The sequence below is a fragment of the Symphalangus syndactylus genome, chromosome 5, assembly GCF_028878055.3.
Source record: "Symphalangus syndactylus isolate Jambi chromosome 5, NHGRI_mSymSyn1-v2.1_pri, whole genome shotgun sequence".
NCBI lineage: Eukaryota > Metazoa > Chordata > Mammalia > Primates > Hylobatidae > Symphalangus > Symphalangus syndactylus.
In genome coordinates, this window is record NC_072427.2 from 95,362,449 (window position 1) to 95,377,217 (window position 14,769).

The following is a 14,769-nucleotide window of genomic DNA, read 5'->3' on the forward strand; positions in this document are numbered from 1 at the left end:
TGTACTCAAAGCTGTAAAACAAGACCCCTTTGTGAGGGAGAACCACATGACTGGCCAAAACGCCCCACCTACTAGTGTGTGCTCAGTAGAAACGTCTTGTGACTGCGCTTAAAATGAAGGGAATGATTGGGAGGCCAAGGTGGGCAGATCACGATGTCAGGAGTTCGAGACCAGCATGGCTGACATAGTGAAACCCCATCTCTACTAAAATACAAAAAATTAGCTGGGTGTGGTGGCATGCACATGTAATCCCACCTACTCGGGAGGTTGAGGCAGGAGAATCGCTTGAACCTGGGAGGCGGAGGTTGCAGTGAGCCGAGATCATGCCATTGCACTCCAGCCCAGGTGACAGTGTGAGACTCCATCTCAAAAAAAAAAAAAAAAAAAAGATGAGCATGAAATAATAAGAATTCAGATAATGACCATTGATTTCACAAATTCTCACTTTGATTAAGTTTTACTCCTGATTATATAGGTTAGTCTGTGGTTTACCAGACGGGGTGTCATGAGTGCTCAACTGCCAGAGGCCCAAATGCAGCTCAGTAAGAAAATGCTTTTGAACTATAACCCAGGTTGAGTACCATTGGTACATTAGAATCACAGAGACAGCTTTTACTTTTTGGGGCAGTGGTAGGCATGGATAAAGTATCTCCCGTCCAGATTTCTTGTACTGGTGCTACTGGGTTTGCAGGTGGAGATTTATGACCTCAGGGACAATAACTGGAAGAACAGTGAGTACAAAGCTCAGGGATATGAGTTTTGCAGTATATCAAAGCTGTGTGACTTTGGGAAAATTACTTAACCTCCCTGAACCTTAGCTTTGCTACCTATTCATCAAGAACAATAAAATCCATCTTGTTTAGTTCATGAGATTGGTGTGAGGACCAAATGAAATAGTATGTGGGAAAGTGTTTAAAAAGTTGTAGGTTATACACGACTTAAAAATGTCAGTATTATGAAGGCAACCATTCTTTGTTGTCATTTGGGTAGTCGTGGATAGGGTGGTGGTCGGAGAGCCACTATCGGAGCAAGGCTGCTCCAAAGGGTAAAACCCACGGGTGCCTGTAGAGCAGTTGTCACTGGTAGAGCCATGATGGTTGCTCTTACTACATTTGCTATTTGTACTGAGTTAAATAGTGTTCTCTAAACACTGTATGTCCACCTAGAACCTCAAAATATGGCTTAGGGTCTTTACAGATGTAATCAAGATGAAGTCATACTGGACTTGGGTGGGCCGTAAGTCCAATGACTGATGTGCTTATACGAAGAGGGAGGGGACACACAGCAGGAAGACAGTCGTGTGAAGATGGAGGCAGAGGCTAGAGTGCTGCAGCTGCAAGCCAGGAAATGCCGAGAGACGCTGGCCACCATCTGAAGTTAGAGAGAGGCAAGGAAGGATCCTCCCTAGAGCCCTCAGGGGGAGTGTGGTCCTGCTGCCACCTTGATTTTGGACTTCTGGCTTCCAGAATTGTGAAAGTCTTAATTTCTATTGTTTTAAGCCACCCAGTTTGTGATAATTTATTAGAGCAGCCCCAGGAAACAAATATTTTTATGAAGTCACTGAGATGCTAGAGTTGTAGGCAACAGAAGAATCACACGTAGACCTGCCCACCTACACGTGGCTATGGGCATCTCAGGCCAGCTGCATTCTTGGAAGATGAAATCAGAGAGTTGAAAGGGACATTGCATGCATCCCATGAACCCCCTCATTTTGCTGATGAGGAAACTGAGATCTGGAGAGGTAAAATCATTTGTACTGGATCCCCAAACTTGTAACCCTCTTGCCGAAAGAACCACCTCAGTCTCTCTCTGTCTCCCTTTCATACACCCCTATGCACCCGTAGACCTACTCAAGACTGGGACAATGGCATTATCTATTGTTGTGTCTTCAAGGGACTTTTTTTTTAAATTTTAAATACCCCCTTTCTCCTAAAGCCCCTTCCCAATTGCACCCTTTCCCACCTTTCTGTGAGGGCTACATGGGTATATAGAAAAGGATCCCCGCCTTCTGGGAGACTAGGTCTACACTGCCACAAACCGCGTTCAGTATGACACCCTAAATAATCGAAGGTGAAGGATGATTTATGAGGCAGCCCAGCCATAAAGCAAAACGTAGTCATCAAGGAAGGCTGCCTGGAAAACTAGTGACTGCCTGTTGCCAAATGCTGAAGGCAGGAAGATGGGTGAAGGGTGCAGCAAAGAGCCTTGGATTGGCGAAGTGGCTGGAGGAAGGAAGACCTCAGCATCTCAATGCCATGGCTCATGGGTGGAACTCGGAGGATGCACATCGGGAGTCAGGTGTGGGGAGGAGAAGGGGTGAGTGAGAAATTACTCGGGGCAGGGTCTTATTAGTGAGAAGATCCTAAAAACGAGTTCTGGAATTCAGTCTTGATGATACAGGTGATAACCTTCGTGGGTTCTTGACATAGAGGGAACAGGCTGACCCTGAGGCTTGTAGGACCATCTGTTAGTCAGCTCTGGAACATGTGGACGTGGCTGTTCCCCAGCTGTGGCTGTCATTGCTCCTGGATGTGTTCTTGGAAAGCCAGAGACTGCCCAGTGAGATGGGCAGTTGCCCTCAGGACCTACCTCCCTCTGCGGCAGCATCTTCCTCCACATCACATCACATCACATCACATCACATACCCTGCTTGCTGGGCCTGGCCAAGGCCTCTTCTGCCCACTCCTCTCCTTCAGCTAGATGCCACGGTAGGAAAGCATCCAGAGTGTCACCTGGTAACATCTGAACGGTGTCCTAAAACTGGCAAATCCCCAAAGCCCAACAAGACTCATCTCTAGGTTCTGGGGACAGGCCAGCTGATGGGAAAGATGGATTTGGAGGCAGAGCCTCCTGGCACCCCTGATGCTCTGCTCCATGGAAATCACTCCCCAGAAGCATCCTCACCTTGTTTACTGGACAGGTCAGCTGAGACTTTAGTTATAAAGGCACACCGGGCAGAGCAGCCTTCATCATCTAATTGTTACTTGCTATTGCTCTTTTTATTATAGACTTTCATACAGATAGAATCCACATCTTTGGGGAGTGTTTGGTGGAGGCTTCTCATGATTAGGAATCATGGCTTCTGTGGCCAAAGATTATATTTTCATTGAGCATTTTTCTGTGGCCTTCCTTTGTATTAAGACATGTGTGACAATTGAAAATATTTTCCTTTCATCTATCTTTGATTTACTTTATGCTACATGATTAAGAGGAGAAACTGTGTTGATTAAAGAACTACTATATTGATGTAGGAAGACTGAACATCAGACTTAATGAACTGTTAGGGTCCTATTATAGACCCGTGAGAAACAGAGAAGAGAAATAAAGCAGACAGCATACACACACACACATGCACACACATGCACACACACACCCTGTTGAATACCATGTGTCACATACTGTTTTAACAGTGTTACTCACAGTAAATCATTTAATCTCCCCTAACACTCTCTAAGGTAGGAAAGTTTGCATGTAACCATCTTCCAGGTAAGGATACTGAGGAACATAGAGGTGTCTAGTGACTTGTCAAAGGTCAGCTAGCCAGATTTATCCTCTGAACCACTTTACCAACAAGAAATGTTTTTAGATTAGTATATCTATGCAATGAAGATGTTCTCACCTTTTATAAATATATGTAAAACGTGTAATGGAAATTATGTGCATTTTTTATTACTAGTACTTATTGAATCTCAGTCTGTCAGTTACATATACTTAAGTCCATTTATGAGTCATTTTTGTTCTGGCTGATCCCATGAGTAGCTCTAATAACATCTGGCATTTTCAAATAATATTTAAAATCAGCCAGACTTTGTCTTTTAAAAATATAGAAAGAATGATTCTAATTTAGCCTGTCTTCAAACTTAGAAATTCTGTCTTTCCTGATTTTCAAAGGTACAAAGTAAGAAGAGACAGATGGATATGGTTTCTTCTACTCTTCTTTGCCCTGAGTTATAAATAGTTGGGAAAGATGGGAGCAGGGAAGTTGGGAACCAGAAGTGGAGAGCTGCCAGTCTGACTCTATGGTTTCCTGAAATCTTGACTTAACAGAAAATAAATTCTAATCTTTCTTGATCTTGTATTGCTTATTGATGATTACATTAAAGCCATGTAACTATGTGAAGTGTTACACCTAGGCAACTATCATAGGTGTGTATTCCAGAATTGAAGCAAAGCCAAAATTTCGGGAGTGTTGTTAAAACTGATAACTTGTGCTGAAGGGCTGGACAGCATATATTAATGATTGGTTATTCAGCAGATATGTGCAGGCCACCAACCTCATTCTGTTTTGTTCTCTATTGTGTCCCCACAGGGAAAAGCTTCACTCTGACCATCACTGTCTTCACAAACCCACCGCAAGTCGCCACCTACCACAGAGCCATCAAAATCACAGTGGATGGGCCCCGAGAACCTCGAAGTAAGTGCACCTACTTGGGGCTGGTACACCCTCCGGGCTGGTATACTCAGGGACCGTGTCTCAGAATCCTTGGATTCAACCTTTCCCCCAGGGGGATGTCAGGCCCCTGTAAAGCCAAAAAGTTGCATTGTCAATACTCTCGCCACTCAAAGCTTGTTTCTGTGCACTGAGCTCTTTTTGAAGCATTCTTTTAGAGGGCAAAAGGAAATTAGGCTGACTCAATCACATGTTAGAACCATTCAGGGCAGCATGAAACTAAGGACTCCTTCCTCAATATACAGTAAAGTTAAACAGGATCAGAAACAAATAGTAAATGGAAGAGTGGCCAGGCACAGAGGCAGCCCAAAGAGGTCTGAGGGTCAGAGTGGACCACAAGGGAGTAATTACCATCTATGCTGGCCTTTTATTAATTCATGAGGGCCAGAGATGAAAACTATGAAAATGACCCTTTTCTTTCTATGGCATAGATCAAAATCTTATTATAGGCATGTTTAAGATAGAGAGTGGGAGGGTAGAAGAATGTCTGGAGAAAACCAGTAAATATAGAAAGATAGTACCAAAAAATAACTCCTGTGAGGAAAGCTTTTAAAAAAAGGAGTGAGGTTGTTTAGTCTGCAGAAAAGATGTCTTCACAGTGACTTAATGACTATCTTTGAGTAAACAGCAGAGTAACACTCTTTTCCAGAACCACACCCTTCCCCAGGATCTGAGGCTGGGTTACAGTTCCAGGTCTGTGGAACTGCCCAGAACCCCCGCCCAGCATCCAGATGTCTCCAAACCATATCAGGTCCCTGGTGGAAAATTAATATACTCTCTTCTTGGAGTAAGGGATATTGAAAAACAGGGCTTCCTACTGTCCCCAAAAGCCAAGATGCAGGGAGGTCAGGTTATAAAATGAAGTGGTTAAGAATTTGGGCTTTATGGGCAAGCCAGTGGAGTTCTTAAGCCTTCAATGAGCTACAGAGCCTTGCTGAACCTCACTTTCCTCTTCTGTAAAATGGGGATAATAATGAGAGCTTCTTTTTAAGATCAAGCCAAATGATGCTATGTGCCTGATGCAGAGAATGAAGGCAGGAAATGTTAGTGATCCCCAGTAGGGTATCTCTGCTTTCATCCTTGGCTACTGCTCCAGTCCCCTCTAGATGACCTTCTCTGCATGGTGGTTTCTAGGTGGGGTTTTAAGGTAGTTCTCTGCAGGCTATCCTGTGATCACTGCAGCTTTTGTGGCAGCCTTCCCGTGGTCCTGGCCACAACCTCATGGCATCTGGGTCACCCTCTGGAACCATTCCCCATGCTGCATCAACTTTCCCAAAGTCCTTGAGTGGATGGAGCTCTGCAGATAATCACCATGCCCACCAGGAGCAGCCCACCAGGATGTGGTGTTCCTCGTCTGCTTTTTCCCTTCCTTCCGTTTGCTGTGCTCGGTGACTCCCTCCAGATCTGACTGCATTTTTCCCCAGAGGGCCCTCTCAGCTTTTTCTGATCAAGACTTTCTGGCCATGCCTAGACTTGGGAGACTGTGGGACTTGATAACAGACCCTGATTCTTCTTTATGAGTGAAAAGCAGGCCATAGACACAGACAGGACCACACAGGTCTAAGGAATGACTGTGAGCTCTTCTTAGGTTTCCAGAGTAGGAATGTCAACCTGGACATTCCTACATTAATGTAACCCTGCATTAAACAGAACATAAACACCAAAGCAAGTTCGTTCTCCACAGAGGACCAAAGAGGAAGCAGGCTTGAATTATGGCAAGGTGCCTGGCTGGGAGGGAGGCAGTTGTTAGGTGTAAGAAAATCGACCTTGAGGGTAACTAAACTTAGAGAAAGATTCCTTCAGGAGGCTGTAGAATCACTATCTTTAGAACTAGAAGCAACAGCCGTCTCTTGGACAGTTCAAATGCCGACCAGCCTGAAGGAGCCGAAGCCAGGTGACCCTGGGTATACCCTCTGCTTCTCTTATTTCCTCATGCATAAAGAAGGCTGGGTTTTGCCTCACTGCCAGCATTTCCTGTAACAGTCAAAGAAATAACAAAGTTATTGAGCTTCAGAAAACAAATGGTGGCGACTCTGACTTTTAAGAATTGGCAGTCAGAGGGAAAAAAAGATGTCTATGCGATTGTAACGGTCTGGCTGTATATACAGTTTACTCTGCCCCTGCTGTTTTATAACTTAAGAAAACAGTTGTTATATGGAGAAGCACCCTCTGAGAAGACAGAAGGGATTTGCGCCAAAGAAGCATCCATTTTTACACAGTCTTCCCTGCCAAATGGAATTTGGGGCCTGGGGAAAAACTAAATGCATGGAATAAGCATAAGTATGATATATAGAGGTGCAATAGCCCCAGGTAGAAAGTCTCACATTTCACAAGGGACTTCTAGAAAAAAGCCAAGTGCATGCAGACTCCCAGGGTGACTTGGGGACTTGGGTAATGCTGACTTTTCTATTTGCCCTGTGAAGCAATAGGGGCCATCACTGCTAATTTTAGTATGCTGGTTTCTTATTGTTTGAACGTCTTCATTCAGGGTGGGAACTTCTCTATAGTAAGCTTTGCTCACAGTTGCTTTCCAGTGTAACATAAAGAGAGGACACTGCATGTAAATCAGGATGCCCAGATGTTGCCAGATCTCTGGATGAATAAGACCTCCCGAGTCCCCTCCATGATTACGGTGCAATGAATTCTGGGAAATCCTGGCAAAATGGCCCTGGCATTGCCAAGGCCAAATTGAATCATTTTGGAAGATTCTCTAGTTTCATAAAATCAAAGACAATGAGAGCTAGGAGGGGCCTGAGAAGAGCCTTTAGGATCATCACCCCGTAGGTAAGGGAAATCAGCCCCAGAAAAATGAAACGGTTTGCCTAGCTTTAAAAGAAATAGTTGATGATGAAGCGTTAACAGAATGAAGAGTTCGTGATGTCTACTTCTGTGCTGTCCTTCATTTATCTACCTGTCCATTTATCTGTTCATCTCTCCATCCATACCATACTGTCTGTACATCATCTATTTCTTATAGACTTTTTGACCTGGCCTCAGTATCCTCACATTTAAAATGAGGAGTTGGCTTATATGATTGGCTGGTATATTTGGCTCAGCTCAAAGACTGTCTATTATAGAAGGGCAAATGGTAGTGCCTCATTGCAGGCATGGAGCCTTTGACTTGACGTATGCGTGCAAGCTTAACTAAATAAAGCAGTTATTTGGCATTTGGATGGACAAACTGCCATTCAACCTGCCATTCCGCTGATTAAGGACTGAGAATGAGAAGCTGTGCCACAGCTCGTCTGTTGGTCATGCCGATGGGTAAACTTGATGCATCCCTCCCCTCTTCCAGGGTTTTCAGTGGTGAAGCTGTAGCCAAAACTATACGCCAAAGAGAATTTAAAGTGTTTTTCGTTTCAGATGATTTCTTGCTCTTTTATAGTAATGGACCTGCCCCTTAGAAAATCAAAACTTGTTTTTCTCATATTCCGTAGGATTTTAAGAAATATCTTAGAGTAATATAGAAATTATTAATTTTTGAAAAATCAACTTTATCATGGAGCAAGAGCGCTATCAAAAGGTATCCTCTGCCTGGAATGGGTTCTTACCAGCCCAAGGTGGGCTCTGTTTTCCGTTAGCACACTTAGTAGCTTGTTGATATACTGAGAGTGTCTCCTCCTTAAGCACAAAAGATAGAGTGAAAGGATTTTTCAAGAAAAGGATATTTGAGAGTTGTTTGTTTGTTTGTTTGTTTTTGAGACAGAGTCTCACTCTGTTGCCCAGGCTGAGGTGCAGTGGCACAATCTCGGCTCACTCCAACCTCTGCCCCCTCTCCCAGGTTCAAGCAATTCTCCCGCCTCAGCCTCTGGAGGAGCTGGGACTACAGATGCCCACAACCACTCCCAGCTAATTTTTGTATTTTTAGTAGAGACAGGGTTTCACCACGTTGGCGAGCCTGGTCTCGAACTCCTAACCTCAAGTGATCTGCCCACCTTGGCCTCCCAAAGTGCTGGGATTACAGGCATGAGCTACTATGAATGGCTGAGAGTTGTTTTTTTAATGTATGTTTTATATTTCTAGGATCTAATGAAAAACTCCAGCTCTCAGCTCACACATCTGTAATTTAGTTGTGTCTATGCTAATACTAAGATCCCAAAGCATCTTCTCTACAGAGATTTCATTAAATAATTTGAATGCAGGAATTGGTTCAATGCCATGGGGGAAGATATTTTGCCAAGGAGAGGTTGAGGAGAGTGAGCAGTGGGGACCCTAACTGACCCATCTTGGGGGGCTGGTCCTGGTGGTATGGATTGGGCAGCCTTTACCTGTCTGGTCAGGTGTTTGTTACATCTGGAACATTGAGAAACTAAATTAAAAATCAAAAAGGTTAATTAATGTATTGGCCATTTCTGAGATAACTTCTGTCTGTCCCCAGGTTAAAGGAGTCTTTCACGTGACTGTGTTCTGCTTGAGCTCTTGATTTGTTGTTGTTGTTGTTGTTTAATTAAATATAGTTGTTTCTATTTTAAAAGTGAAAGAGCTGGCTGTAATTTTGGAAAGGTAGAACCCAGCAGATGCCGGGAAGTACGAGCCTGGAGGGAAGGACAGGCCTCTGCAGCTGCCCCCCTCCTCACAGGCAAGGATGACCATGTCTAGAGCTCACGGGATTCCTTTTGGGTGGAGGCGGCCTTGCCTCTGCTCTCTGGGCAGCCTGTCCTTGAGGATCGGGCCGTTAATGTAGAGTCTGTGATATGGTCTGTTTAAGGGTGGGGCTTCTAGCATCCACACATCAGGTGACATCTGGGATACTGGCTTAGAGGGCAGCTAGGGAGTAAGGTAAAATATGCAGCTTTCTTTTTTCTTTTTTTGTTTTTATTTTGAGGTGGAATCTCACTCTGTCGCCCAGGCTGGAGTGCAGTGGTGCGATCTTGGCTCACTGCAACCTCCACCTTCCAAGTTCTAGGGAGTCTCCTGCCTCAGCCTCCTGAGTAGTTGGGATTATAGGCATCCACCACCATGCCCGGCTAATTTTTTAATTTTTTTCATAGAGATGGCAAGGTGGAGCCATTACCTACAAACTGTAGAGTGCCTGAGGCACTAGCTTTCTTTCTGACTGATTTTTTTTTTAGAGGGAGTTATAGTTAAAATAGGTTGATCGAAGGGCCTAATCTTCACTCAGCTGCTTTTTAAAGTACTTGGTTGAGATCATGTCATATGAGTATAATTCTTCTATGACTTTGAGTGTATATAGCAAACCTATTATATATGTGAACATGAGAAATAGGATCTTTATATATGGAGAATGTGCTTTAAATGAAGAAGAGAAATGCATGAAAAGTACCTGTGGGCCAGGCACAAGGGCTCCCGCCTGTAATCCCAGCACTTTGGGAGGCCAACGCGGACAGATCACTTGAGGTCAGGAGTTGGAGACCAGCCTGGCCAACACAGGAAAACCCCATCTCTACCAAAAAAATACAAAAATTGGCCTGGTGTGGTGGTGCACGCCTGTAGTCCCAGCTCCTCAGGAGGCTGAGGCAGGAGAATCAGTTGAACCCAGGAGGCGGAAGTTGCAGCGAGCCAAGGTGGTGCCACTGCACTCTAGCCTGGGTGACAGAGTGAGACCTTATCTCAAAAAATAAGGAAAGAAGGAACGAAGGAAGGGAAGGAAGGGAAGGAACCAACCTGTAAACTGATGCTGATAATGGACCTAAAAATAATTGTTCTTAGGATTAACACCTAGTTCACGTTATTTTCTCGTAATCATAAAAATACTCGATAATAGCAATAGCTAATATTAAATAGTGTTATTTGCCCAACACTGTTCACAGTGCTTCACGCATATTAATTTATATAATCTTCAAAAAACAGGCAGGGAAATTGAAGAAAAAATAAATCGTATACCTTGCCCAAGGTCACACAACTAGTAAGCCAACATGTAAACTAAGGCGTCCAGACGCTGGCACACACCGACGCCAGGGTCTGTTTTTAAGAACTGCGCTGGCCGCTTTTTGAGCTTCATGGTAATGTAATTCCTGTATTTTTTATTAGGAGAGTTTATCAATAAAGTTCTGGGTCACATATGGTTTTCTTCAAGAAAGTAGAGCCCTGTTGCTTTGGCATTCATCATTTGTTTGTACTGACAGGAGGAAATCAGTGTTTTCCCCGGCAGGGCTGCAGGAAGTACCCTCCCCTCCCACACCTCCCCGGAGTTCATCATACACAGCCAGGCCATGCTGGTCACAGGTGGCAGCAGTTGATTCTGCTTCTGTCACCAGGGTCTACTTGGGGACCTGGCATGAGGGGGACCCGACCCCGGGGTGTTGTACAACATAGACTTCTTCTTCCGGTGTTGGCCTTCACGAAAGATGGGTAAAGTGGAGTGACCTGCAGAGTAGTGGTCCAAGTCCGGGTCCCCCTTTAACAAAGGGTTTCCTAGAGGGCCCGTGTGCACAGCACGTAGCCGCTGGGGGGATGAAAAGATGTGTCACTCTTTGCTCTTGAATGGTTATGAAAATGTCAGATGGTTTTATGAATCTGTGATCTCAGGATTGTAATTACCAATCCACAATCGCATTGCACACTGGGAATTGCTTCAAGCATATTTTCCAGGTAGTGAACGATGAGCTACTTAATTCCTTGGACTTGGACTTTAGTTCTTCCTAGATGCGATCCTGATCCACACAGGAATTAGAAAGTAATTCTTCCTCCCCTCCCACCTAAAGCAGGAGCAAGGCAGAGGCTCAAAGAGGAGGAAAATGCTGTCCTTACTCACATCCCCTCCTCCCCACTTTGAAAGGCATTTCAGGCCAAGCTGAAAGTTCTGGGGGACCTTCCCCCTGGTACTTTAATTCCTTCGGTGTTAAGCTCCTCAACTACCTGATGACTTGGCAAAGGCAGTTTTTAAAGCATTAATAATAATCGTGCCTAAATGTTTCTAGCGAATTTTAGAATGTATTTCTGTTGAATAGTAGTATCAAACCAGACCAAGAAGAAGAATTTTACATGCATACAGATTTCCTTGACCCTAGAGTGGAGGTTAAGGTCTGAAAGGGCCCCTGGGGTGAATGGGAACCTAAGAGGACCGTGAAGGGAATGGGCTTCTGTCCCAGAAGCAGCAGTAACCCACCTGGTGCAGCTCTGAGTGAGCTGGCGTGGCCTGTGTATTCTTGGTAACTTTTCCCATCTTACACAGAAACCACTGAAGTTTTTTGTGTGTGGTTGTTGTTCTGTTTTGTTTTGTTTTGTTTTGTTTTTTTGAGACAGAGTCTTGCTCTGTCGCCCAGGCTGGAGTGCAGTGGTGCGATCTCAGCTCACTACAACCTCCACCTCCCGGGTTCAAGCGATTTTCCTGCCTCAGCCTCCCAAGTAGCTGGGACTACAGGTGTGTGCCACCACGTCCGGCTAATTTTTTGTATTTTTAGTAGAGATGGGGTTTCACCGTGTTAGCCAGGATGGTCTCCATCTCTTGACCTCAGGTGATCCACCCGCCTTGGCCTCCCAAAGTGCTGGGATTAAAGGCATGAGCCACTGTGCTCGGCCGCCACTGAGATTTTTTAAGATGGCATTTGTATCGCTACAGAAAGAAAACAAAATAAGAGTTCCTTCCAGGTAATGTGAAAACCCAAAGAGATGATCTAGGCACCTTCTCAGTCCAATGTGGGAGCAGAGAAGAGGGAAGAAACTTACACCATTACATCGAATTTCTCTTTCTGTCTGGACCCTCGCAAAACCATATCACTAATTTGAATGCCACACCAGTGAGGTCAGGATCTAAACTAATGTATTGCAGTCCTTGTTAGAATTCATTATATGACGTGCCATAAGAAAAAAAATCCTGTCTGCATTTAGGCTTCTGTTTCTTAAGCTTCAAACATGTAAAAAGGTTTCTGGATCCTGAATTTAGGGACCTGGGTTTTCACACTGGCGCCACCAGGCCAGTGGGAGTGAACTTGAGCAATTATCTTAAATACTTTCGTCTTCATTTTCCTCTCCTGTTGAACCAGGCAATGGGACGAGATAATCTCTAAATTAGTTCTCATGCAAAAGGGGTAACAAAATATGGTCAGCAAAATAAAGCTGTAAGTTCGTTCCCATAAACTGGCCCCTTAGAGGCCGAGGCCCCCTCTTCCCTGGGCAGTGCCATCCTAAATCACATCAGGCAGATCCACATGCACTCAGGTGGCACATGAGATAGACGTCGTTTTTTTGCTATAAAACTTTTAAAGGCTTTCTAATTTGTTCTGAAATTCTCTGGCTATAAGTGGCCGCCCTGCCTTCTCTGCCACCAGTATGTAATCAAGACTAGGGGTTGAGGTCTCCATTTTGGCACTTGCTAACACTATGGGAGCCGATTCCTGGGGGAGCAGCTGGTCTGACTGAGCCTCTCTAAAACAGGGACAGTGGTAGTACCACTGTCACATCACTGGAAGGCTGAATGCAGCAGCCTCTGTGGCTTAGAACCATGCCTGGCACACAATACATATTCAAAAGAGGACAGGTGTAATTCAAATTTAGTCTTGAAATCCTTTTGGAAATGAGAAAACTTTAACCAAAAAAGATCTGTGGCTCCTAAATTTAAAAATTCATGAAGTTGCCATAATGGTACACTTTTTTTTGACATTTAATTAAACATTTATAAGTTTTTATTTTTTTTTTCTGGATTTCGTTTTGTGTTGAGACCCAGTACAATTTCTTTTCTAGTATATTTATGGGCCCTGGAACACTCTGGGCACTGTTCCTAAGTCACTAATGGGTAAAATGGCCTTGCCCCCAAATGTTGCACTTTGTGAAAAAGTCAGAAAGAAAAATCACGTCTAGGTAACATCAAACGTCAGTGTTTAAGATCTAACACGTGGGTCCTGTTCAGTAGAGGCATGACACAGCTACAGAAGTCTCCTCCACACTGTCCTAGAAATGTGACGTGAAATGTAGCAGGTGTCTTGGGGTCGGAATTCTTGTACTAGGCAAATGCAGCGCATCTCCCAAGGGTGCCTGGGATCTCTCGCTGCAGCCAAGCTTTGCAAGCACAGAAACATGGCCAGCCACCCACTGAGTTTCCGAAATCAATGACCAGCACTGGAGACCCTTCCATGTGTGCAAGGCAGCTCTGCCTGCTGCCTGTGTCCTTTGGGGGTCTAATGGGGCAGTCCCTGCCTGGGATGGTCAGGCCTTGTCATTGGGTGCATGTCTCCCATGGGGATGGGTGGACCCAGAGCTTTCAGATGGATTGCCGTTGGCAGTCACAGCATCCCAGCACATTAAAATACATCGACTCTTGTGCTTTCAGGTAGATTTAGTATTTTTTTCATACTCTAGCCACTTTCCATTTTTCATTTTGAAAAATTTCTCCTTGAGTTTTCTCAAAGACTTCAGGTCTTTTTTGTTGTTTTTTTTTTTCCTGTAAGCCATATAACTAGGAAAGGCATTAGTAAGAATTTGATACACTGAGTCTCATGGAACACCATTACTACCACCAAAATAATAATAGTAATAATAATAATAATAATAATAATTCCAGTTTAGCTTAAATAAGTAAAGGTACCCCCTTACACCATATCTGCGTTTAAATTCATTTGAGCTGATTGGCAATTTCTGTGTTCTCCTGTTCATTGCATATTCTTTTCCTTTAAAGGCAACTTTTAGAGGTTTGCTTTTTTTTTTGCTATCAAAGTATTAATTATGAAAAGTTGGCAATACAGAAAGGGTAAATTAGGTATAATTTAGTACCGTACATTATGGCTATATTATCAGACATATCACAAGCCGGTGACATTTAGTTGGATGTGAAATTCCTTTTTTATAGTATGATTGACACATGGTATATTTTCATCAACTTCTATGTGTAAATTATCCGTATCACTGGTAAAATTTGCATCATGAATAGCCAAATATTCTGGATTCACATTCATAGGTGAAAGCCAAGCTAAAATATATATATATATATATATAATATATATTATATAAAATACATATATTTTATATATAATATATATAAAACATATATAATATATAATACATATATAATATATATAATACATATATAATATATAATACATATATAATATATATAATACATATATAATATATAATACATATATAATATATAATACATATATAATATATAATACATATATTATATATAATACATATATTATATAATATATAATACATATATAATATATAATACATATATTATATATAATACATATATTATATAATATATAATACATATATAATATATAATACATATATTTTATGTATAATATATAATACATATATTTTATGTATAATATATAATACATATATTTTATGTATAATATATAATACATATATTTTATATAATACATATATTTTATATATATAACATATATAATAT

The 14,769-nt window shown here is 42.8% G+C and overlaps 1 protein-coding gene across 11 annotated transcripts in view; it reads left to right on the top strand.

Annotated features, from left to right (window-relative positions):
• The window catches only part of RUNX1 (RUNX family transcription factor 1), a 1,096,070-nt gene that overhangs the window by 1,019,153 nt on the left and 62,148 nt on the right, over nt 1-14,769 (top strand). For all 11 annotated transcript variants that reach the window (XM_055279612.2, XM_055279615.2, XM_055279616.2 and 8 more), the window contains one exon: nt 4,311-4,415. In XM_055279612.2, coding sequence (XP_055135587.1) covers nt 4,311-4,415 — 105 coding nt within the window. The remainder of the gene's footprint in view (nt 1-4,310; nt 4,416-14,769) is intronic.